At 33.5% G+C, this 25,830-nt stretch overlaps 1 protein-coding gene across 1 annotated transcript in view; it reads right to left on the bottom strand.

Annotated features, from left to right (window-relative positions):
• Positions 1-6,406: 6,406 nt before the first annotated feature.
• Positions 6,407-25,830, bottom strand: part of SEMA3A (semaphorin 3A) — a gene marked incomplete at its 3' end in the record, with an annotated part of 231,758 nt that continues 212,334 nt past the window's right edge. The window contains exons 14-17 of the mRNA XM_082662278.1: positions 23,495-23,652; positions 20,839-20,906; positions 8,240-8,382; positions 6,407-6,862 (exon numbers count right to left, since the gene is read on the bottom strand). Of these exons, the coding sequence (XP_082518404.1) occupies positions 6,407-6,862; positions 8,240-8,382; positions 20,839-20,906; positions 23,495-23,652 (825 nt within the window). The remainder of the gene's footprint in view (positions 6,863-8,239; positions 8,383-20,838; positions 20,907-23,494; positions 23,653-25,830) is intronic.

Here is a 25,830-nt window from a genome sequence, read left to right as displayed (position 1 = left end):
TAAAGGCCATATACAACAAACCCAAAGCAAACATCATTCTCAATGGTGAAAAATGAAATCATGACCTCTAAGATCACGAAAAAGACAAGGATGTCCACTCTCACCACAATTATTCAACATAGTTTTGGAGGTCCTAGCCAGAGTGATCAGAGAAGAAAAAGAAATAAAAACTGGAAAAGAAGAAGTAAAGCTGTCACTGTTTGCAGAAGACATGATCCTCTACATAGAGAATCCTAAAGATGTTAAAAGACAACTACTAGAGCTAATCAATGAACCTGGTAGCAGGATACAAAATTAATGCACAGATCTCTTGCATTCCTATACACTAATATTGAAAAATCTGAAAGAGAAATTAAGGAAACACTCCCATTTACCACTGCAACAAAAAGAATAAAATACCTAGGAATAAACTTACCTAAGGACACAAAAGACCTGTATGCAGAAAACTATAAGACACTGATTAATTTCTTTAGAAATTAAAGATGATACAAATAGATGGAGAGATATACCATGTTCTTGTATTGGAAGAATGAACACTGTGAAAATGACTATTCTACCCAAAGCAATCTACTGATTCAATCCAATCCCTATCAAACTACCAATGGCATTTTTCAAAGAAGTAGAACAAAAAATCTTAAAATTTGTATGGAGACACAGAAGACCCCAAATAGCCAAGGCAATCTGGAGAAAGAAAAATGGAGCTGGAGGAATCAGGCTCTCTGACTTCAGACTATACTACAAAGCTACAGTAATCAAGACAGTATGGTACTGGCACAAAAACAGAAATATAGATCAATGGAACAGGATAGAAAGCCCAGAGATAAAGACATGCACATATGGTCACCTTATCTTTGATAAAGGAGGCAGGAATGTACAGTGGAGGAAGGACAGCCTCTTCAATAAGTGGTGCTGGGAAAACTGGACAGGTACATGTACAAGTATGAGATTAGATCACTCCCTAACACCATACACAAAAATAAGCTCAAAATGGATTAAAGACCTAAATGTAAGGCGAGAAACTATCAAACTCTTAGATGAAAACATAGGCAGAACACTGTATGACATAAACCACAGCAAGATCCTTTTTGACCCACCTCTTAGAGAAATGGAAATAAAAATAAACAAATGGGACTTAATGAAACTTCAAAGCTTCTACACAGCAAAGGAAACCGTAAACAAGACGAAAAGACAACTCTCAGAATGGAAGAAAATATTTGCAAACGAAGCAACTGACAAAGGATTAATCTCCAAAATTTAGCTCATACATATCAGGAAACCAAACAGCTCATGTAGCTCATACACACCAGGAAACCAAACAACCCAATCCAAAAATGGGCAGAAGACCCAAATAGACATTTCTCCAAAGAAGATATACAGATTGACAACAAACACATGAAAGGATGCTCAACATCACTAATAATTAGAGAAATGCAAATCAAAACTACAATGAGGTATCACCTCACACCAGTCAGAATGGCCATCATCAAAAAATCTAGAAACAATAAATGCTGGAGAGGGTGTGGAGAAAAGGGAACCCTCTTGCACTACTGGGGGTAATGTAAGTTGATACAGCCACTATGGAGAAGAGTATGGAGGTTCCTTAAAAAACTAAAAATAGAACTACCACGTGACCCAGCAATCCCACTACTGGGCATATACCCTGAGAAAATCATAATTCAAAAAGAGGCATGTACCACAATGTTCATTGCAGCTCTATTTAGAATAGCCAGGACATGGAAGCAACCTAAGTGCCCATCAACAGATAATGGATAAAGAAGATGTGGCAGATACATACAATGGAATATTACTCAGCCATAAAAAGAAAAGAAATTATTTGTGGTGAGGTGGATGGACCTAGAGTCTGTCATACAGAGTGAAGTCAGTCAGAAAGAGAAAAACAAATAACGTATGCTAACACATATATATGGAATCTAAAAAAAAAAAAAAGGTTCTGAAGAACCTAGGGGCAGGACAGGAATAAAGACGCAGCCGTAGAAAATGGACTTGAGGACATAGGGAGGGGGAAGGGTAAGCTGGGACGAAGTGAGAGAGTGGCATGGACATATATACACTACCAAATGTAAAATAGATAGCTAGTGGAAAGCAGCCACATAGCACAGGGAGATCAGCTCGGTGCTTTGTGACCACCTAGAGGGGTGGGATAGGGAGGGTGGGAGGGAGATGCAAGTGGGAGGAGATATGGCGATATATGTATACGTATAACTGATTCACTTTGTTATGAAGCAGAAAGTAACACACCACTGTAAAGCAATTATACTCCAAAAAAGATGTTAAAAAATAAAATAAAATAAAAGCCCAAATCCTTTATATTCAAAATCCTTTTTTTTTTTTTTTAGTTTAGTTTGATTTGGTACCTCTGCCTCTGCCTGTGTGTGCTTGCATGTTTGAAATGAAAACCAAGCTGTCTTCTTTGATCAGGTTGACTGTGAAAATGGACATACTATATGAGGCACCATTTCTGTGGCTTCTTTTTCTCTTTCATGTATAGGTCCTCTTAGTATATTAACTTTAAAAAGTATGTTTCTTTAATTAATTACTATAAAAATTGTTACAAATCAAACTAATAGGATTTTGCAGACTTTTTGAAAAATGTTTTCTTCTTTATGGAAACATGTATTTTGCAAACATTAACATTGACTTTAATTATTACAAAGAAAATTAAAAAGCATGGATGTCTTTGGCATTAGGCCAATTTATCTCTAACACATTATAACATTGATGTTGAATCCTATTTGTTAAGTGTGTCTTTGAAGCCATGAAACCTGATAGATTACCATTAAAGTGAACACAGATTGTGTTTAAAAAATGAATTCATAAAACAAAGATTTCAAAATGTTATACTAATCACTCCATATTAATAAAATGCTTGCTTATGACCTTCAGGATAGGCAACTTCAATAACAATTATCAGGCGTCTTTGTAGATCCAGAATGAAACCAAACTGATTATGATAATGACACACTATAGAATTTCATCCCCATATTTGCTTTTTAAGTATGGCATAAAATAACAGTATTTAATTTAAAGGGCATTAAATTCACATCATCTCCGTAAGTATAGAGCCCAATTTACAGATGACTACAATGAAGAAATCTGCTAGCAACCTGACTTTGGTTCTCAACCTTTTCTAAACTTATGTTCCTTGACACTATATGCTACATGGAATAGTAAAGACATCTGAATTCAAATATTTTGAAGAAATGTGTATTTAGCAACTGAATACATGCTAAAAGGAATAATTTACAGCAGCAGTTTCATTACATTTTTCTCTCCAGTTTTCTAGTTCCCATCTGAAATGCAATGATAAATACAGATATGGAACGTATTTACTACCTGGCAAAAAAAACATGCTGATTGAATGGGCACACAGCTTCTGCCCTTAAATAGCACATAAGCCACCTTGTTACCTATGTGGGAAAATCTTGCATTTTAGGATGACGTTGAACACACTGAAATGGAGTACCTACAAAAAGTTGCATTTTACACTGTCCTTCCTCTTCTTTTCAAAATTATGTACATCTCTGTTGCCTAATGTGTAGGTAGCAAAAATATTAAACACATACCACTGAAAATCACTAAATAATACATAAAATGTAGCAGTAAGTGTACATTTACATTTTGCATTTGATTTCAACTGGGCCATAATTTCTCTGCTGTGCTGTACCTTTTTCCTATTTTAAGATTGCTGTAATAATCTGTTCAAGGTCACATGAGTCTCTTAACAAAGTTTCAACTCTGATGATACATGCATAAGCCAAAGTCTATTGAAACTGAATTAAATGGGACATTAATTACTTTTTGTGCAAACTGCCCACCTCAATACCCATTGGCAGAAGATTATGACTGTAATAAGACTTATTTACCTGCATGTTATATCTATAATTTTCTTCGAAAACTTAGACCTGATTTATGAAGACATGTCAGTGGATTTGTTTTTGTTTCTGTTAGTTGAAATCTACACATTCTTTCTATGGGTATTTCATAATGCTAAACAAAATGCATTCAGATATTGGAAGGCATCCCTGAAGTTATACAATCTCTACCCCTTCAAATCCTTTATTTTTGAGGACTAATAATAAGATACTTCTGTTATTGCAAATAAATTTGTTTCAGCTACAAATTTAGAATAAAATGCAACACCGAATTTTAGTAAAGATACTCTATGAGAAATTTTTAAATGATCTATTTTTGGAGCACTCTTGGTTTTTTGATTTATATCTCATTTTTTTTTTTTTTCCTCTACAGGAGTCTCTTCTTCAAATAATTTAAAACTTAGCTACCATTTGAGGATGTACTTCTAAAAGTAACATTGTATTAATCATTGGAGCCTAAAATTGAATGTAGAATATTTTTAGGCTCCCATTTGAAACAAACGTCAAAAAATCATTTATTCAAAGTAATCATTAAAACTGAAACATGAGCTTCCATCTGTGAATATTTCAGCTGATAGAGAATTCAAAAAAAGTTCACTGTAGTCTGAGGTGAGAAATTAATGCTGAGTTAATTAGAATCCCAAGACAGCTAGAGTTACAATTTCAATGCTGCTTTCATTAATTAGCAATAAGATGTTTCCTTTGCATTTTTGTGCGTGATGAAGGACCCAGAGAGGGATTCTTGGAAAGATGAGTGCAGTGCAAAACTGCATTGCAATGCTGAAGGTCTTATACATCTTGAAGTCAATGATTCTCAAAGAATCATCTTAGGACAATGAAGCAGGCAAGCCCTTAATTAATAATCTTTTATCTTATTTTATAAGTTGTTGCAGGAGACAAAGAGCTTTACATGTTTTAAGTGTGAGCCGTGTCCTGGAAAATAGTTTGTATAAGCCACTCCCATTGACCTGAAAAGAGTCATGTGTTCTTTTTTTTTTTTTTTTTTTTTTGCGGTACGCGGGCCTCTCAGTGTTCTGGCCTCTCCCGTTGCGGAGCACAGGCTCCGGACGCACAGGCTCAGCGGCCATGGCTCACGGGCCCAGCTGCTCCGTGGCACGTGGGATCTTCCCGGACCGGGGCACGAACCCGTGTCCCCTGCACTGGCAGGCGGACTCTCAACCACTGCGCCACCAGGGAAGCCCGCGAGTCATGTGTTCTTTAGACAGATAATTGTCTTAAACAAGGTGAGATAAGAGGCAGCTGATAAAAATGTAAACAGAGTTGGGAAATTTGCTTTTAGGAGGTTGTTCTGAATATTACTGATCTCCCTCTTCTCAAAAAAATTAAGTGACAGATAAAATTCCAAATGGAGTCATGAGAGAGAGTTTTTATGTCTCAAATATCAGGCAGGAATTCAAGCGCAGAATTAAAGACATTTTCTATTAACATTAAACCAATGCTTACTATTTGCATGAAATATGCAGTTCCTTTTCTCTTTGTTGATCCATTAGGTACAAGAAAATGCATTTACAAATCTATTTCTTTCTTCTCTTTTTTTTTCGGGTTAAATGCTCTGTTTTTCTAAGAACATTATGCAGGTTCTAATTAATTTAGATAATATTTGAAGAAGGGGAAGTTTTTTTTTTAATTCCTCAGAGAAATAAAGCATAATTTATATCCAGATTTTAGGAATTGGTTGTTAATGATGTATGTATGTTTCTAGGACAATATTGGTTATTCCTCTTGCAAAACTGAAAACAACGTTTTAAAAAAAGCAGCACACAATTGGAGTTTTTAAAAACAAAAACTACAAAGCACAATAATTGTAAGACAAAAACCTACTCTAGCTTAGAAAAGAGCTACTTTTTTCTGCATATTTGTCATGGTACATTTAAATTATAGTTTTAATAAAATACATCTTTAGATCAAAGCTGGAAGAAGACATCAGTAGTAGATCAGTGTATTCCATTTTTCTTCTGGATGATGGATGGTTTATGTTTTTCGTATTTCCACAGACCGTTTAATTCAGTATCATTTTACTCCTCCGGTACATATAAACACGAGTACTGGTAGACAAAAAATATCCTTGAATCCAACAGTGTTTTGGAATATTCATCAGCTTAGTAAATCCATGCAGTTTAAAACTTCTAGTTCAATAAAATGGCTTTGCTGATGCAGTTTTTCTTCTTTAGATGGCAACATGGCAAATGACATTTTTATTTCTCAGGCAAAGAAGAAAGCAAAACCTGTATAGTGAAATCTCATAGGAAACATTAAGTCACTAGTGTGAACATCTGCATTCACCTGACCTCTATTAAGTGTTGGTATTAGGAAGAAAGCCTGTTAGTAAAGTTACTCATGGACTTAATTTATAATTGGTGGAACTCAGGTGCACTTCCCACCATTGTAAACATCCACATAATGCCATGAAAAAAGTTCATGTATATTGCATTTTTTCCAGTTATTGTCTAGGCAAGTTTCTACTTGTTTGAGGTTTCTAGAGGTAATGCAGCTCAGACACTCCTAGGTGCCCTCTCAAATTCGTGGGTCCTCCTGTTTCTACCTTTCTTATTTTCCTGTAAGTGCTTCCATTTGTTACTGTTCCCTTGGGTATGTCCTGGCCTTTGCCGACGCTGTTTTCGGTCCCTTTTCCAAACTTGTTCGCAGAACTCATCCATTGTGTTCAGGTTGGGGTGGTTGATGAGTTGCATGAAGTCTCTGTACCAGACCTTCTGGCTAGGTGTCATGCTGTTGGAAATTTCTTTGGTCTTAGAGCCATCTCCATCATCATCTTTATGAAGAAGTTCTTCCAAATGCTCTGTGTCGATGACTTCCAGGGTCACTTTAAGAAGAGTTTGCATGAATCCGTGTTCCACGGCATGACAGAGGTAATTGCCTGAATCCTTCCGCTGCAGACTACGCAATAGAAGGCCTTGTTCGGTCCTAATGATATGATCATCCACTCTGATCTAGCAAAAGACAAGATGTAGTAAAATCATACATATTTACAAGAAATATAGGCTCCAAAACTCTGTCTCAGCAAAAATTCAGACTGTGTACTGAGACACATTTTCAGTTAATAAAATTTCTAGTTTAAGAGAAATGACTGCATTTTCCTATCAAGGAAAAGAGTTATACATTTCTTCCAATTGTTTTTAAGAAGCACTGCAAAATATTGCTGTCTCTTGTCTTAATAGAATTTCTCATAATAATTTAAAGTAATCAAGATAATGGGATGAAAGGACAAAGATATACTTTATAAATTTGAAATAAGCTATATAAATATAGGTGAAAGTTAACATTGAATATTGGAATTGGAAATATAGAAACATGATACTAGAAAACAATGCAGCATTAGAATAAATTTATAATAAGGATGGAAAAAGAGAATAAGTTCAGCAGTTGAGCAACCAGAAAAAACATGGGATTGCATGCTTACGTATTTATTCAATTTCCTAAGTCTTAGATGTGACATGAAGATAGGCTATTTAATATGTCTAACCTCACTTTTATTTTGCATACAGTTTACAAAAGAGATCTCTGAAAGCCACAGCTGGTAATATATAAAATCAACCTTAACATTTATATGATGTGATTACATGTTTGAAGACTGCTTCAACTGTCAAAAGAGATAACAGAAGGGCTTTTACTTCTACATTCAGATTATGTTTGTAAAACTGTCTGCACATTGTACATTCACAAATCACCTACATACTATGGTTACCCTATTTAACACTTTTTAAAAAGTTTTAAAGGCTCAGAGTACTCACTGAGATTTTCTATGTATATGTTTTTTTAAATTTTACAGAGGAATAAATGGATCCACAGAGGAGGAAGATTTGTGTGAAACTACATGCACAGTTCACATCAGAGTTCATAACTGTACCTCAGAACCTTTATCCAAAATCTACTACTCCTTTCCCTTAACTGCCCCTTCCCATTTGAGGAGGAAGTTAATGGAGAAAGGAAAACATGTTTGGAGAGCAGAATTAATTGAACAAAAGTTAAAATTAGTAGAAGGATTAGATTTTTCTCTTGTATATGAATGTAGATAACATAATTGTTTTGTAGATAACTCCAGGAAGAAAAAAGAAGTCTCTAAAATATATCCCCAAACAGCTTCTGAGACAAAACTCTTACCAGTTCACCTTTGTTTCTCTAACTCCTATCACAAAGCCTGTCATAAAATCAGCCTTCAATGAATACTTGTTTAATGAATGAGTATTGGTATGTTAAGAAAAGAATAAATATTCACTACTTTTTTTTCCCCTCTCAAGTCAACCATGCTGGGGTCACTTAACAGCATATGTCATATAGAATTAATCCAGTCAGTTTCTTTCCTATACCTCTTCTTTTCGCTCTTCATTTCGCCTCTGGAATTGCCAATAGACCAGAGCTCGCTGTGATTTTGGACTGCATTCCAGGAACGTGCTACTATTTTCTACTCCATAGATGATTCTTTCTTCAAAGCTGTGGCCATGGTGATTATCTGGCCGGTGATGAGGAAATGAAATGAGAAAATGTTAGAGAAGTAAACTCAACTTTCCAAAGTATTTATTCAGAAATTCAGGAGATGAATTTGTTGCCAAGTTGGAAGTCTTTTCCAATTTGATTGAAGATGGCAGAAATGACAAGGTTTCAGAATTCAAGTGTCTACTAAATAGACTAATTATTTCAGTATGGGTTATATAAAGCATATACAGAGATTTGTCTACCAGAAAATAGCATTACATTAACAAAATCAGTCATGTGTGCAGTATAACTATACATTTATATGCCATGATAATACTCTCCAAGATATTATTTTCATTGTAAAACTCTATGCTCTGACTAATGGTGCCAGTGAATTTCTGCCACAATTCTCCAGCAGAAAAGTTATTCGATTGGGTTTTTGGAAATAAGAGTCCATTTCTGAGAACTTAATTTTGCCTTTTTGTGTTTGTTTTTCATCTGTAAAATTAAATTTACCAGCCAGTAATATTTATCTAGTATTTTACAGAAGGTAGAGTTCAGGAAGTTTATACTCCCCACCAACAACCCTTAAATAATCCACAAGTTTGATCTGAAGATCAATTGGTGTGAAACGTTTGGGATGGTTCAGAAGAAAGACGCACAATTATAATGCAATGTGGTTTCAATTGTCCTTATTTTAAAATGACACATCTTTTATTATTTTCAAGAACTAGGCTAAAGAAGATGGCAAGAGTATGTAATAAAATGCAGCAATAAGAAATTCTGTTTCCTGATTAAGTTTCTATTATTTTACCCTTTATGTAACCTCCTTCAATGTGGTAAATGAAACACAGTTAAGATCAAAAGTACGACACGGGGTGTCTAGGTAAAACTCATTTAGAGAAGAAAAACTCCTTGTTATCTTGTTTAATCCTGTTTCCTTTATGACATCCTGTACAATCTGGAACTCATTAAATTAATTTAGAAAATAATAAATATATTTTCACATGCACAGAGGGCTGACAGTGTAGACAGATGAAAAATTTTTGTTTTCTTCTTCAAACTCCGCTAGATTTTTAATTAAAAAAATGTTTCCCCCTTTTTTGCATCACTTTGACAGTTTTACTCTTGTTATAACTATCTGAGTACTTCTGTCTGTCACAGACAGTATGATTTGCTCTAAGTTTAAAATTTTCCAAAATCCTGCTTCCATCCAATTCCCATACACAGCCTATGGCCATCATCTCCTATTCTCACCCTTCCTATAGTCAACCTTCTGCCTGCATTTGCTATCTCCAGGGATGTCAGTCCCAGTGCTTTTTCCTTTATTGTTCTAGGTGTGAAACAAAACTCTTCTAATATTGGGAAGTATCTGTCTCTTCTTATTTAAAAGATGAATACTCTAGAAATAATAAAAAACAGGAAATGACTGAAATGTAAAGAAACAATATTTAACTCATTCCAAGTCACAGTTTATTTCATGTTGGAGATATGTGTATCTGTGTGTCAATATATACATGCACTATGGTAGTGTTTTTCTTTTCCCTCTGAAATTATTAGTATATCTTTGATTGAATAGATATGGCACATGTTGCTGTGCTAGTTTGCAAGACATCTGCTTCCTTGGATAGAGATGAATTGAGTGTCTATGTCCAACACGAGCTGGGAGATCTGTGATTCAGGAGCTACCATGAATAATTAGAATGCCTTGTCACAGAGGTTTTTAGAGTTTACGTAGAATGCATTTTTTTTTCTGCTAATGGTTGTGCAGTTTAAACTTATTTGATTTAGAAATTATTTTACTTGTAATATTATGCAACCTGAAAAAAGGTGGAAATCTGCAATATGCAACAACATGGATGAAACTTCAAGACGTGCTAAGTGAAATAAGCCAGTCACAGAAAACCAAATACTGCATGATTCCACTCAGATGAAGTATTTAAAGTAGTAAATACTCGTAAAAGCAGACAGTAGAATGGTGGTTGCTATGGGGTGGGGGGGGAAGGGAAATGGGGAGTTGCTAGTCAATGGGTATAACATTTTAGTTATGCAAGATAAATGAGATCTTGAGATCTGCTACACAACATTATGCCTACAGTGAACAATACTTCAAATTTTGTTAATAGGGTGGATTTCATGTTGTGTTCTGACTCTAATAAAATAAAAACATAAAAAAATATTTAATTAAAAAAAGAAATCCTATTACTTTTAGGAAGTAACTTTTCATTCAATATCTACATATTACTGAATCATAAGATATATGACAGCATGATAACACAGAAAAAAATCAGCTGGATTTAGAGACAAACAGTATGGTTATCCACCAGTATATTCTGTCTTGCCAGCCATGCCTCTCAGGTCTAGTTTTCTTGTAGAAATTTATGATAATACTTGTCTCTCATCTAATTTGTCCAAGTTACTATAGATATCTATAGAAATCTAAGGTATAAATAAGTTATTGCTCTCAAACATAGAGATCTGTATAAATCCTTCAGTACATTAGTTGATACTCAGATAAGAAAAGCAATGTAACTTGTATAATAAGAAATAATAGAGCTTAATATAAATGAAACATCTATTAGGTACATTTTCAAAAAAGTCACTGTTTGTCTTCTCAATTAATTTAATCATTCTAACTGATCCATAGAGAACTTTCTGTCACCTCTAGAGTCTTGGGAAATCTACTTAGTTTTTAGTTTCTCTCCAAGATCTCTGGTGACAGCAAATGTTTCCCAAAGCCCATTAAAGAAAAGAATTCTCTTAGTGGTAAATGTTTCCTGAATTTAAAAAATATTCATCTGTTACTTATCTATAGTAGAATCTAATAAATTTATACCAAGTTGTTTTTGGTTTAATATAGCAATAGGCCATGGACTTCAAGAAATATCATGACATTCAGATACTTTCCCACCTGAATAAGATAAGAAGCACAACTGGTGAATTTGGTTCACTGTCTTGGTGTCTTAATAACTACTCTTGCCAATACGTTAAGGATTCATTCCCCTCTAAGTTGGCCCTTTCTTTCTCTCCTTTGTCGAAATTGAAAGCAAAACAAAATCTTCTAGTTAGTAAGCAGTGAAGCTAAAAGTCCTGTCATATTAACTATCAGTCTTAGTATGCAGAGGTACTACTCTCTTTCTTTGGTTTGAGAGTCTCCTACTGTATGTTCTGTTAGATTCTGCGACTGCCAAAAAATGGAAGAAACTAAATATCTTTTGAATACACTTGTTTCTCTTAATTCCTCTGCAGTAGAATGTTTCTATCATCAGCAACTTTTAATTTAGGACCAGAACTTTCATTCACAGTGGCCTCAGCCAAGCATTCATATATTTGGGTGCTTTGACGTCACACCCTGTAAACATTTTTTCTGTTAATTTCTCCACACCCGATACCTTATAAACAGATACTCAATAAATATTTAATTTTAAATTTATTTTTATACAATTCTTACCAGTTACACTCCATTTACAGTTATTACCAAATATTGGTTATATTCCCCATGTTGTATAATATATCCTTGCAGCTGATCTTACACCCGATAGACTACTGGAAGGTACTCAGTAAATATTCATTCCCTTTTCTGATCCTTCTATCCCAACCACTTGAGTAAATTTTGTACAACATAGGAAACATTAGGGGTCTAATAACAATATGTTTTTCTCTCTCTTCTTTTCTCCCTCCTCTCTTCCCCCCCATAACCCCTTTACCCCATCTCTGTCTCGTTCTTTCCCTCTCTTTCTCTCAAAAAAAAAATTTAACAAACAGGAACAACATTTTGATTCTTGACTTCTAAACTTATTAGATTTTCAATTTTTTGGATGCCAAATACACTATCATTTTGACTGTTATTAAAGCAAACAGCTCTGCATAGAAATGGTGGCATAGAATATAGCTGCACTATAAGTATTTTTCAGAGCATATACTGTTGAACTCATAAATACACAATATAAATCAAAAGCTCACCTGAGAAAACATTGTTGATTCAAGATTTCCTGAAGGATATGAAATCTTGCACATTCAGGTAAATCTAATCTAAAATCTCTCTCTGGATTACAGTTGAAACAAGAGCAGTTTACATGAAACACATTGTGTTAATCCCATGATATAATTGATTTTATTGAATCCTGTTGAGTGGGGTCCCTCTGATCTGTTGAGGGAACCCATAAGCAATACTCTATGGATTCGCTCACTGTGTTTATGTCCCACTGTTGTTGACTATGGTGTTCATCTTTGGGAAATTTTTCTAATGTTAGTTTTTAGGAATTATTGAGATTCGCTTGAACAACTGAATTTTTTAATGAACTTTGTGACTCACCACTTGATCATATTTCTCCCCCCACATTGGCTGAAAAAAACCATTAAACAAATTTATGTCTTACCCTTGTAACTTCTTAGTAAATATGTTCTTGTCACATGCCTGGTTTTGTTCTCTGTCAGTACATCTGCTTTGCCTGTGTGACATTATTGCTGCCTTTATCCTATCTTTGCTTTTAATCAAACAATTGCAAATTGTCTGAAATATATTAGGTCACTTATCAATTACAGACAGCATATACTTTTTATAATCCCCTTAAATATTTTTTGTTATTAAAATATATCTACATACAAATAATAGTACATTGTCTGGATACAGAGGTAGTCATAAATATGTGAGGTGATATTACTGTTATTGCTGTTCTTGTGATAGTTTCAACTGTTTATTCAAAAATTAAAATCCTTTATTGAGAAGCCCTAATGAGACAAATTATGAACTCCTTCCCAGCATCAATTCTGCTCTCTCACCCATATCAAAAAAAAGTATTGCTTCTTCTATGCTTTCAAAAAATCTCTTTTTACATGTATCTTTAGAGCACATGCAGTCTTATTTGTTACAATTTTTTATTAATCTGATTATCTCCCTCATACTGTGCATTCCACAATTTGGGCACAAGGTAGTCATAAACCCTTAGCTGATGTTTGCTGAATAGCAAATCCAGGTAACAGTTTCCTCTGCATTTAAAAGCTGAAATCTCATGTAACTTTGACATTTTCAAGGCACAGAGTTATCATAATTACATAAATGATTAAGAGTTTGATCAATTAAAAATGGTATAGGGTTTATAACCCTCATTATGACAGAATACATTACTGCACTGTAAACATTTCAAGTCTTCTAAATTTGTTAAGCTTTATAATGTTATAAGAGTTGACTTGAGATATGGTAGAAGATGATGATGACTAATCAAGTGTACTCCAAAATCAAAAATTTCAAATATGGGATAATAAGAAGAGAAAGATATTTGAGAAATTATATGAATGTATTCTCATATCTCCAGGGACACCTATATCTCTAAACGATGTCTATGCCAATAAGTAATTTTTCCAGAAAAAAAGCAATTTCATTGTAATCAATTTAAAACTACTTTTCATACTTAGAAAGCAATGATTTTGAATACAAACTTTTGTCACGAATATTACTAGTAGACAAGAAGGGTGAGTTGTTAAATTGGCATAATGAATTCTTATGGGTTGAAGTGAATAGTTAGAGCAAAATAATTGAGAACATTAAAATTATTTTTAAAGTATCACAGTGTGTTTGAATAACACATATTACAATATGTTGCAGCTGTTAATGACAAGAAATAATGTTTGTAAGGAAGCAATCTTCAATTAACCATTTCCTCTTTCATTGGGATAATTTATGGAAATGAAATGAGGCTAATAAGCCAGAAAGAATGGGAGGAAAGAAAGAAGTTAAATAAATTGCTTCCTTTTGTAACAACAAAAAGTCAAGATATCCATCATTTGGCCAGAAATATCACGTTGCTAAAGGCCTTATTTAGTATTTGATTCTCTTCCAATATAGCAGAAACAGAAGGCATCACATTTCAGCTTTCCATTTATTTCACTCTCCATTTTAACCCCATAAATGTCTCCCAAGATTGAAATGCTAATAATGTAAGAATCTTAGGAAATTTGATTTCATGTAGAAAAGACAGAGATAGGTGAGGTAGTGAACCATATATGTATTCAACTATTTGATCTCTGCTGTCATTTTTGATATTCTCACCCTTTAGGTTATTAAAAAGCTGAATTTCATAAATAATGAAACAATTTGGGAGAGGGAAAATAATTGCAAATTATTTTAAATATTTAGCAAATTCAATTAGTTGCCAAACTACATAAAGAGAAATCTAATTCCACTTTTTTCATCACATTGTAATTTTAATATTTTACACTAAATTTTTTGCCAATATTATTCAATGTAAAAGGTCAAGCAAAGGAGGAAAGGAAATGTTGTCCACTGACTCATGGTGACACAGAAACCTGGAGATATGCACTTCTTATTATAAACAACATTACTTAGATTTTTCTTACTGGATTCTGATTATTTTCTCCAGAAATACAACTGGTACTTTATCAATAGAAAAGACTCTAATTTGATTTCAAGTGGATGAATAATAAATATCTCCTAAAGTAGCAGTAGCTGAAAAGGCATTTCATGGATGAATCAATAACTCTTGGGAAGCTATAAAATATTTAAAAATAAAAAAAAAGAAGGGTTTCCCTGGTGGCGCAGTGGTTGAGAGTCCGCCTGCCGATGCAGGGGACACGGGTTCGTGCCCCAGTCTGGGAAGATCCCACATGCCGCAGAGCGGCTGGGCCCGTGAGCCATGGCTGCTAAGCCTGCCCGTCCGGAGACTGTGCTCCGCGACGGGAGAGGCCACAACAGTGAGAGGCCCGCATACCGCAAAAAAAATAATAATAAAATAAAATAAAAAAAGAAGACAAAAGTTTCACTCATCCTTAACACTCATCCTTGACATTCATGTATATTTTGGGCCTGACTGAATATTAAGATGGTTAACAACTGATTTAATAATCTTATATACTGTAGTGCACTTAACACAAATTTACAGCTATATAACAGGGGTACTAGTTGTTTATTCATCACAATAATGCTTAGTATAATATTTCTCCAGTGTTTTGTGTGATGCTTATACCAGCTAGTTTCTCAGTAAATGTTTGTTGCATGTGAGTTTGCATGCATACATGTGCCTAGAAATGTGTGCATATGTATTAAAGTCCATATGCTCAATACATCTATTTCTCAAGTGCAAAAAAAGACTCAATTAATGAAACCTTAGAGAACATTTAAACTTATAATTTATCAAATTGCTAAAATAAATTTAAATTTTACACTATTTTGTTTTATGCCCTAAATTAAGATCTGTCTCTGGTGCTGGGAAATAATTATCAAGCAGAATACAACACTTCGAATTTTACAATTCAAGGAGTTTCCAGCTTTCCTTGAATTCACAGATACCTGTGGATTTGTGTTTAAATGCTCTTGTCAGTGTACAGATAGGTAGATGGATAAACAGAGAGATATGACTAGGATATTTTAATTTTATTGTTCATAGGTAATTATTGTAGAGAGAATCGCTAGTATCTTATTTTTAAGGTATATATTGATTTAAAATACACAAATTAAATTGACATGTTTTGAAGTTAACTATGAAACCATTTTAATAACGTGCTTAATAATCTTGGGATATCAGAGGCCTCAATGCTTCTTAGTATAGGGAGGGCTGAAACTCAATTATTTTAAAAAGCAACACCAATATGAAGATATCTACTGTATTATATAGTCTATATTAAATGTCTGATATGTTTTATTTTCATGACTTTATAACAAATTCTTTACCAAGAAAACACATATAATTTACATGGCAGAGTAAAATTACCATGTGAATTTACACCTTTAAAAATAAGGAAACATGAACTTTAATGTTCAATTTACATTTTCCGAAGAGATATGATAGATGATGGAAAACACCCATTTGCTGAAGTAGAAACCTTCCATAAACAATAATAAAAATACCATCTTGTATTTTATTTGTTTTCCTTATAAGTTTTGGAATTAAAAAATACAGCATGTTTAAGAACCTTTCATTTACAACAGTTAAATTATAGATGTATAAACAGTTGGGTGATCTCTGATGACGTATTTAAAAGCTTTAATAAGGAACAATGATAGCACAAAATATTTTAAACCTCTTCTTATTCTTCTTATTCAGGTTGTGTGTGCAGGTCTTGCATACATGTGCTATGAATAAATGGATTATTGGCCTAACGTAATGTCAGAAGACTACTGTGGTGATGATTGATTTTCTCCAGTGAAAACAGTTTCAAAAAAGGTTTACAAAAGTTATGGAAGACACTACTATAATAATTTCATTCTAGGATGCGTGCTCTTTTATATTTTAACATCTCTGATATCAGAATGTCTTACAGTTGTTCTCCACCTGAGTTGAAGTTGCTTTCTTCCAGAAATAATTTGTTCTTACTTCTTCCAGACACATGAGACCCTACTAAGCTGACAGCTCCTTAAATTAAAGTTTTGTCTGAAGCTTTTGGTCCACCCCGTTGGTGTGAATTCAGAAATTAAACCTTCATGAGGGCCACCTTTGTGGTTCAAGGAGTAAAACAGGCCAATTTCTTTGCTATCTTCTTTCGGTTGGGAATTTATTTGTGAATTCAGAAATTAAACCTTCATGAGGACCACCTTTGTGGTTCAAGGAGTAAAACAGGCCAATTTCTTTGCTATCTTCTTTCGGTTGGGAATTTATTTCTCCTTTGTGCCAATACTGAAACATATTGCGTTCTGGCTTGATGCTGGGACCATATATTAGATTGTCCATTTTGGGCAGTTTTTCTCTCTAAGCAGTACATAAAATAATGGTGCACCTTACATTCAGTGACGTCTTAGACTTGATACAATTTGGTAATTTATTAAAGTTAGGGATTTTTTTTAGGACTGACATCAGCTCATCTATCAAATCTTGAGGCTTCTCTTGGGGCCAAATGCTCAGATTCATAGTTGGATTTTCTACATGTATAAAAGAAGCTAAAGCACAGACCAGATTAGCATTGCTCCAAAATACTAAATTTATAGCTCTGCACACCATAAAGATGACACTGCCAGAGATATTTTATGAAATTCTGGAACAATTTTGGAATGATTTCATTTAAATTATGCCAACCAAGACATAAATTGAGATGAACTAGTTGTGGAGATAATGAAGAAGGTTGAATTCTGCCAACATTTTACTGTGGGTTGTTGGAAAGGAAATGCATGTATGTAGAACAGCCAAGAGAACTATTACAAAGTGAAATTCAATGATGGCATTAATGCAGAAGTTAGGACATAAAATATTTCAAAGATGCAAAAATCTAAGATGTTAATTTTCAAAAATTGTTACTTCTGGTATAGCTTTTTCCTTTCTGGACATGTAGATCATAATACAGCTCGTTTAGTAAAGAAGGAAGAATGAGAGGTAGTTTAAAGGTACATTGACTCAACCACTTATGCTCTTGAATGCAAAGTCAGACAAGCTCCAATTCTGTGCACAACAGTTATGTTAGGAAAGGGAACATACTGGAGGTTTCTCGTTAGCATTGTGTATGAGTGAATGGGAAGACAAGAAGATCTGCTAGCAGATATATTTAGGGTTTTGTACTGAAATTTCCCAAGGCAAAAGGCTACCAGTGATGGGGGAGAGTGTGCTGGACCAAGGGGAAGTGGAGCTGGATTCTTCTGTTTCACCCGGTCCAGCTCACCATTAGTGCTGCCTTTACAAGAGAGCGAACAGAGCACTGAGTAAGTGTTAAAGGTTTCATCGAGAGTGAAATGTCTTCCACCTTAATTCTGAGTTATTTTATACAGTCCCTCTATTAAAACCTCAGGAGATGTAAAATATAGAGTTTTACCCAATATGTTTACCATTACAGCTGGAACTGATGGTCCTGAAGTGTATAATTGGCTTCAGGTTGCTTAGCAGTTTCTGTGAAAACATCTCATATCTTTATATGTTTCCATATGAGCACATTTATTTTATTCAATGTGAGATGGGACATTAGCAAGGTAACATACATGATTTAATAGGGCTGAGCTCTGGATTTCTGCCCATTTTACTGTCAAAGATTGACATCACCTATTCCAAGATAATTCACTGATTCCTAATGGTAAGACTCAGTCTGACCACATGGGAATGCCTGACTTAGTTTCCAAACATTTGAAATTTACTGTAATCTATGGTGTATATTTTTTATGTTTGGTCAATTAGCAAGACAAGCAGACAAGGAATAAAGAGGCCTTCAAAAAAGGAATGTTTTTACTACTGCAGAGCTTCTTGAACTATTTTACCATTTCCTCCCATATATCACAAGCATCTACTTGGGGTTGTTTTTATATACACACACAGACTCAGTAACATTGAAACACAGAAATTATTTTTCCTCCCTACAGTATTCATTCCAACTGAAGAATCAGGAGAAAAAAGTTATTCACATTCATTTTACTTTCTACAGCTAAGCAATTCTATATTCCCAAAGTTTATAGGGTTGCACCACTCTAATTTCATCAAAACATAACTTTAAAATCTGAAGCACTCTCCAAAGCCCATTCATTCAACTGTTAATAATATTTATTTATCCACAGCCTCACTTTAAAAAAAAGTATGACTTCGGTCAACTTTTCCTTGTATATATGTACACTCATAATTCCAGCATATATATCACTTTGAAAAAACACTAACTGGGTCTATGAAGGGACTGATTGCTAAAAAAATGGATGTATTAATAAGATATATATATATATATATATATATTTCTCTAGCGATCTTCAAAACATAGCACGGTATCCTACATAAAGTGGTTTGCAACTATAATTTATTAGTTAATTGGTTTATGATATTTCTTAAAGATTCTACTTCTGAATACAATGGTATTAATAACAATGTATGACAAATCATTTTCACAATAAATAACGGATGCTATTTAGATCAAATCTCTATTGAGAAACAAAAGTATGTAAGTATTATGCTATAGCTTGAAATATTTAGATAATTCATTCAACAAGTATTTATTAAATATCTACAATATTCACAATATTGCATCTGTTACAGAGACAGAAAAGAGATAAAAAAGTGAGCAAAATAGCAAGGTCCATATTGACATGGAGATTAAATCTGATTGGAAATGAGCTCTACTTACATCATCTTGTTTCTTTTACTTCTAGTTAGTTATCATTAGCCTCTCTATATCTAAGCAAATATACTCTTTAATAAAAGGAATATTTCATAATGCTGTATTGTTGAAAAGCTGCTGATCATAATTCAATATTTCTACATGAAATAAATGGAAAACTAGTGGATATTTTGTTGTCCAATTGAAATATGCCATCCGAAAAATTAAATGAGGATGTGTCAACAATGCACTAAATCCGTATAAAGACAAAAACTTATATGCTCCAATCTAGTGGTATTTTTTTTCATAATGAGAGCGATAACAGACAGGAAAACAAATAACAGATAAGGAAATTTTGCAAGCAAATGAATTCAAAATATAGGCCCAATTTGTGGCTACCTGTCTCCTGGTATTGGCATCTCCCAAACAACTGTGCGGACATTCATGAATGACATACCAGTACATGTAGGATACACACAGGGACTTTCAGAAAGTCAACTAGGTTTTGGCATGTTGCTGGGTGCTATTCGTACAGTGTGTTTTCTTTCTTAACATTCATGAACCATGAATGTTCTACACACAGAATTAGTAAATCAAATCCAAGTAAATGATAAAAAATAGTATACCTGCTTTTAAGATTAATGTAAAACGCACCAAAAAAGTTAAGGGATAATTACGTTCAATTACATGTAAAATGTTTACATTTGATATTTTAGCCATTTTTAACTGAGCTGCTCGTTAGCAGTGATGTCATTGCTGAGTTTTCCCAGCAGGGGGAAGCATAGCCTAATTATTGTTTTTGTAAAGGGTTGAAGTGGGGGTGGGGGGGGATGAGCTATACTACAATTTTACTGCGTTTTAAATGAAGATTGGTTGATATTTCATCATTAAATAAGCAACTTGACATTAAATAGGCCTTGACATCATTTAGGAAACATAAAATGAACTTGGTCCCAAATCCCCAGTTCAAGGGACTATCCTACTAAATCAGAGTGAAGACATCCAAACCATCTTCTACTTGAGTAGGATACCCAGTAATAATATACTGGGTCTATATTACGAGTATATTAATGAGTAATTTGCACGGCTTATTTTAAGACTACACCTTCTCTGATATATTTAAATGAATATATTTGCTGCCTACTACTCTCTGGTTGCTACCACATACAAAGCGTGTGCTTAAACTTGACTCCTTTTGGTTAACATGAGAAAATTGAGCATTAAGTCTCGTAAGGGTCTAACAACCTGAATTTATCATACCTACAATAATAAAACATAATTCAGTGCTTTGTGTTCACTGGAATTTTCTTTCTACAAGATTTTCTTTCTCTTCAGTTGCACTTCTCTAAGTATTCTGGCAGAGGTGTATAACTTGTATACATGTGTATGTATGTGTGCGTATGCATGTGTGCGTATACGCATTATTGCTTATGGTTTTACCCTGGTGTTAGCAAGTTGAAAGATTAAAAATGCTATAACTTACCATGGTGTTGTAAGTCTGAACAGTGAGTCAGCGGATCTCCATTTCTTATATCTTGTCGTCTTGTGCGTCTAAAACAATTATATTTAAAAATTATTACTGTATCTCTATTCCCTCTTCGGAATTTGTCGTAAGAACTGAGAAGAGTCAAAGACACTGGAAGTTTAACAGAAGAGATGCATCTACATCTGCCTAAAAGATTTTTTAAAAGTAGCTCATTATACCTATAACAGTAGTCTGCAAGATGATCAAAATGGAAAATAGTATATAAATGTACTAACAATGAAAAAAAAGTTTTTCAAAGTATTGATAACAGAAAATTCATGGTTTCTTTTTGCTACTGAATGTCAGTCAGTAAGTATCTAACATCTAGAAAATCTAAAATTCTTAATATCTTAAATTCTGAGGAAAAAGCACAAAATATAGAAGAGCAACCCATTTATTCAATGAATAGAATTAAACTTTTTTTCCTAATCTCTAATGAGGGAGTAAGCCTGAAAATTAAAACTCACATGAATGTTCTCTTTCTCTTAATACTTACACATAATTCCTTAAATAGACTTTTGTTAAATTATACTATTAAGACTATGAATTCTACTTGTAAGTTAGTCTTTAATTTTTCTTTTTGGTTGCTATACCAACTTTTTTTTATAAAACATTTCTTTTATGATTACATGGTTTTGATTGCAAACCAATTTACCTGCGAAGTGAAAAAAAGGACAAAAACAACAACAAATACTGTGGAGCAAGGTTCCTCCTTTTATCAGAGGAAGGTGAGAGAGAAGACGAACTTACCTTTAAAAGAAAAGCTAAATTTGCTATAGAACTCGAAATTAATTTCTCCTGCATTCTACTGCTCAGATCATGTTACTTACAGTGCATTCTGGGAGTCCTCTCTCTACACTTGGCTACTGGTTGACTGGGAGGAAGGAGGTTGGCTCCAGCCGTTGTGGTGCCAACTAGATGTGTAGTTGGAGTAGAAGGCTAAAACTGGAGATTGGCTCTGTGTGACTGACTCGAAAAGACTGGGGACACTTGCCCATCTGTTTTCTGCATCTATTTTAATGGGTATTGTCTTGCTGCAAAGTTAGTTACCATCCTTGAAAAGAGCTCTCACAAAGGCCACTGAGAATTGCAAACATGGAATTTGTTACTGTATTCATAAATTTAGAAGTCCCAGGTATTTATAGATTTCTATTTGTAGAATTGGTGAGACTATCAAACAGATGTTGCATATTTCAAAATTGAGCCAACAAGGGAACTTGTGAAACATGAACCACAAAGCATTTGGGAAGGTGTTTTTTATTGCCATTGAAGTTTTTGAAAAATGCCGTCACAAAGAATATATAAATTGTGAGGCCTCTAAACATCCTTTTCAAAGACACATGAAATTGGATTAAGTAAAATCTGCAAGGCACAACAAAAATGTGTTAATGATAATTCCTTCAATCTTGGATTCTAGGTATGCAATAAACACATTTCAAATGTATAATAACATCCAGCTTTTTAACTTATTATAGACGTAGTTATGATCTTATTTTTATCTTCTTTCTCATTAATAAAAGCTTAAAATTCAAATGGATTATTACTAAATTAGGCAATGTTATACATTTTCACATGGAAAGGAAATAATACCCGTTTTTAGTTCAAACATGAATTTCACACTTTCAAGCAACATTAAAAGCCCTTTAGAGCTAACTGGTTTTAAGAAGCATAAAACCTTATTCTTAATTAATTTAATTGCTGTGAAAACAGCATATTCCTATTTATTAAATTATCCATGGTTTCTTTGATCAATAACACATTACCTCCACACTAAGTTCTTGTTTTAAATTTAAACTTCCAACGAAGTCAATACGTATATGAAAGTAATACTAACATGTTGTCTAAATTCTGAATATTGAAGGCTTAAGAAAATTGCATATTTATTAAGTGGAATAATAATTTAATATTTAATATTTATTATTTAATATTATTATTAACAAGGTAACTGTGTTTTAATCCATATGGACTGACTATATGAAAGATTTAAGTTGTAGATGATTTAACACTACAGTCAACATTATCTAGTGTGTAATCAAAATATTTAAGTAGATATTAGGGTTATTTCTTTTCCCTAATATTTTTCCAAAACCTTTAAAATGATCCAAATGTTGTAGAACACATCTCATTAGCAATGAAAAAAGCCACGTTCTTACCTTCTTGTAAAACATTAGCTAAGATAAAAAAACAAATTTTACTGCTCCTATAATGCATTGGCTTAATAATGTTAATTTCTATTAAAGGTTTCAATATGTTCATGTGCATACTGTTAATCTTTAGGTTTATATTAGCAAGTATTGTATATTACTTCATCTACTATTGCTTGTTTCTAAAATACTGGTGAATATCAAGGGGCAAAGGTAGCCTTAAGTGAGTAGTAGAGAATACGTTGAAATGACTATTTTGTCAAATTAAGAAAGTGTTTTTGTTTTTTAAAACAAAAGTAAACCAAGCTTGTGTACAACGTTTAGGAGGTGTCTAAGAGTTCCCTGAAGTATAACACCTCATTTTATTCATCAGAAAAAAGATGATGTATTCATATGAAGAAGTTGTTCCAAAAATGGAATCAGGTAAGATAAATACGAAACACTGTGTTTATTTCTAATATTCCTCCTACCTCTTTGCAGTAGGAAAATAGCGAGAGCATGAAGAGCCATCCCAGGCACAGTAAGGGTCTCGGGCAAGGCAGCACTCTGCACAGGCTTTCCCGTAAATATCACATCTGTGTAAAGGGAGCTGTGTGACTCCCACAGTAGAGCCGATATATAGTTGTTGCTGTGGAAAGAGTTTACTGTTATGACAAAATCTACCTTGTTTTTCAAATCTATTTTTTTCTTAAAAACAACAACAAAAAAAGGTTACAGCTTAGCAAAGATGCATTTATATTTGTGGGTTTAAAAACATTCCATTATTGGTAGTTTCTTCAAAGGCCTGGCAGGAAATGTGACCATTTAAAATAGAGCAAGACCAAAATCTAAATAGTTGACTGAAACAGGTATATTTTATAAGTGTAAAACCAAGGGAAGATAAAGGAAGACAGCAATAGTTATATGTCAATTAAATCTCATAAAAATAAAAAATTTTAGACAGTAAGACACTGAGCAATGTAAAGTTCAAACCTTCAGTTTTTGCTCTTAGGTTGCTTTTTTAATTTCTACTGTTTATAATTTTGATTAATCAGATTATCTACATTGTCATGTATTCTGATTGGTCTTGAGGCAGGGATCTTTTGCTTTTGACTCTTGGGTGCCCTACTGAATTGCCTGTAATGCAGTCTGCCCTCCTATAAGAAGGGAAAGGGTGAAGTTTTGGCACTTGCATTGGTAAGAAGTTTTGCTCAACGCTAAATGTTTTGCCTTTGCACTACCTCCAGGAAGATTACTTTAAACAAAAGTACTCAATTACTTCTCACTCGAAAGATCTCAGGGGAATCAAGTACACTCTGGCTGGTGCCGTGGACTTGAACAAAAAACTCAGGTGTTGTGGGAAAAAGTGGGGTATTGGGCATCAACATACCTGGATCCTAGGTCTTGCCTGACATTAACTCTCTTGTGATCTTGGGCCTTACACATAATTTTTCTAAGACTTAACTTCCTTATTCATAAAATGAGCATGTTTAACTAGATCTTTAAAGTATGCATCTAGATAAAATGTCTATGCTGCCACTATCTTCAGTGAATTTGAAATTATCAAAGGAGCCAGAATTGGGGGGAAAAAAGCTTTCTAACAGTAACTACTTCAGGATTTCAATACAAGTTAAAAAATACCTTTAACAAAGTTGAACCAATGTAGCATACCAGTTGCAAATTTATGTAAATACAAAATGACATACAAATAAGACTGTTCTGTGACTTTTCTACATTTTACTGTAATTGGTGTCATAGCTCCCTTTCTTGCTTTAGATGATTGAATAATTATAATAAAACATTAAATAAAAGTTGTGAAAATACTGAAACATGACAGTACATATGAAAAAGACCTCAAAAGTGTATTTTAATTTTCCACTATATAAATGAAAATAAGTTACAGAAAAGCCAGTCTCTGAACCATGGTGTGCTCTTTTACTATAACAAATTGTCTAACAGTCAGCAATGGATATAATTAAAACTGCATTTCCAAAAGGCTCTCAAAGATGGGACTACATATGTAAATAGATATGTTTAAATGAAGATATAAGTAACTATTAGAATCTATGAAATTATTGAGGGTATAAGGAGTACCTTTAGAAAATAATTATATACTGAAAGCTAACCAACTTACTTATATCTTAATATAAGAAAGGGAATAAAAGGGGTAAGAAATAATACAATAAAAACTAAATTATTATGGAGGCAGATATACTGATTGCTTATTCCATTTCAGTAAGTGAAGAATATTTATAGTACATGAACATAGTATAGTATATAGAATATGGAATATATTACAGAAAATCAACTTCTTACTATATTCACCTTGTATTATTATATTGAAAGATGCTACAAACCATGGCAAATTAAGAAATGGTAGTTAAAGTCTCTGGGAGGAAAAGATGAAGTATTATTAAGTTTTTTGGTTGAGAGAAAATTATATTGATATGTACCGCTCTTAAAGCATCTATAGAACCTGCATGTGATAACAGTTGATCATAATTTGAAAAATATTAACAGGGAACTTAACTAATGGAAAGAAATTCTTTATTCTTTTTTTTTCCCCTCCTATTCTTTCTCTCTTCCAAAAGCACCTTTAAAAAAAAAAACTTAGACTGTATTGAAGGCAAGCAATCTCAATATGATAAAAAATGAAACAAATATAATGTTTAAACAACAATTAAACTAGTTAAAATGGGGTAGTAGTTTCTAGAAGCATGGTTGGCATCGGTGAATACAGACATGCCAAACCATATACTGTGGTCATAACTATTTAAAAAGCTACTGACCAAGTTGGTTATACCTAAGAAAAAGATTTCTATGTTTG

The sequence above is a fragment of the Grampus griseus genome (assembly GCF_964374135.1).
Source record: "Grampus griseus genome assembly, chromosome: 9".
Classification (NCBI taxonomy): domain Eukaryota; kingdom Metazoa; phylum Chordata; class Mammalia; order Artiodactyla; family Delphinidae; genus Grampus; species Grampus griseus.
Note: the sequence above shows the minus strand (reverse complement) of the source record. Positions and strands in the feature narration are given on the sequence as shown.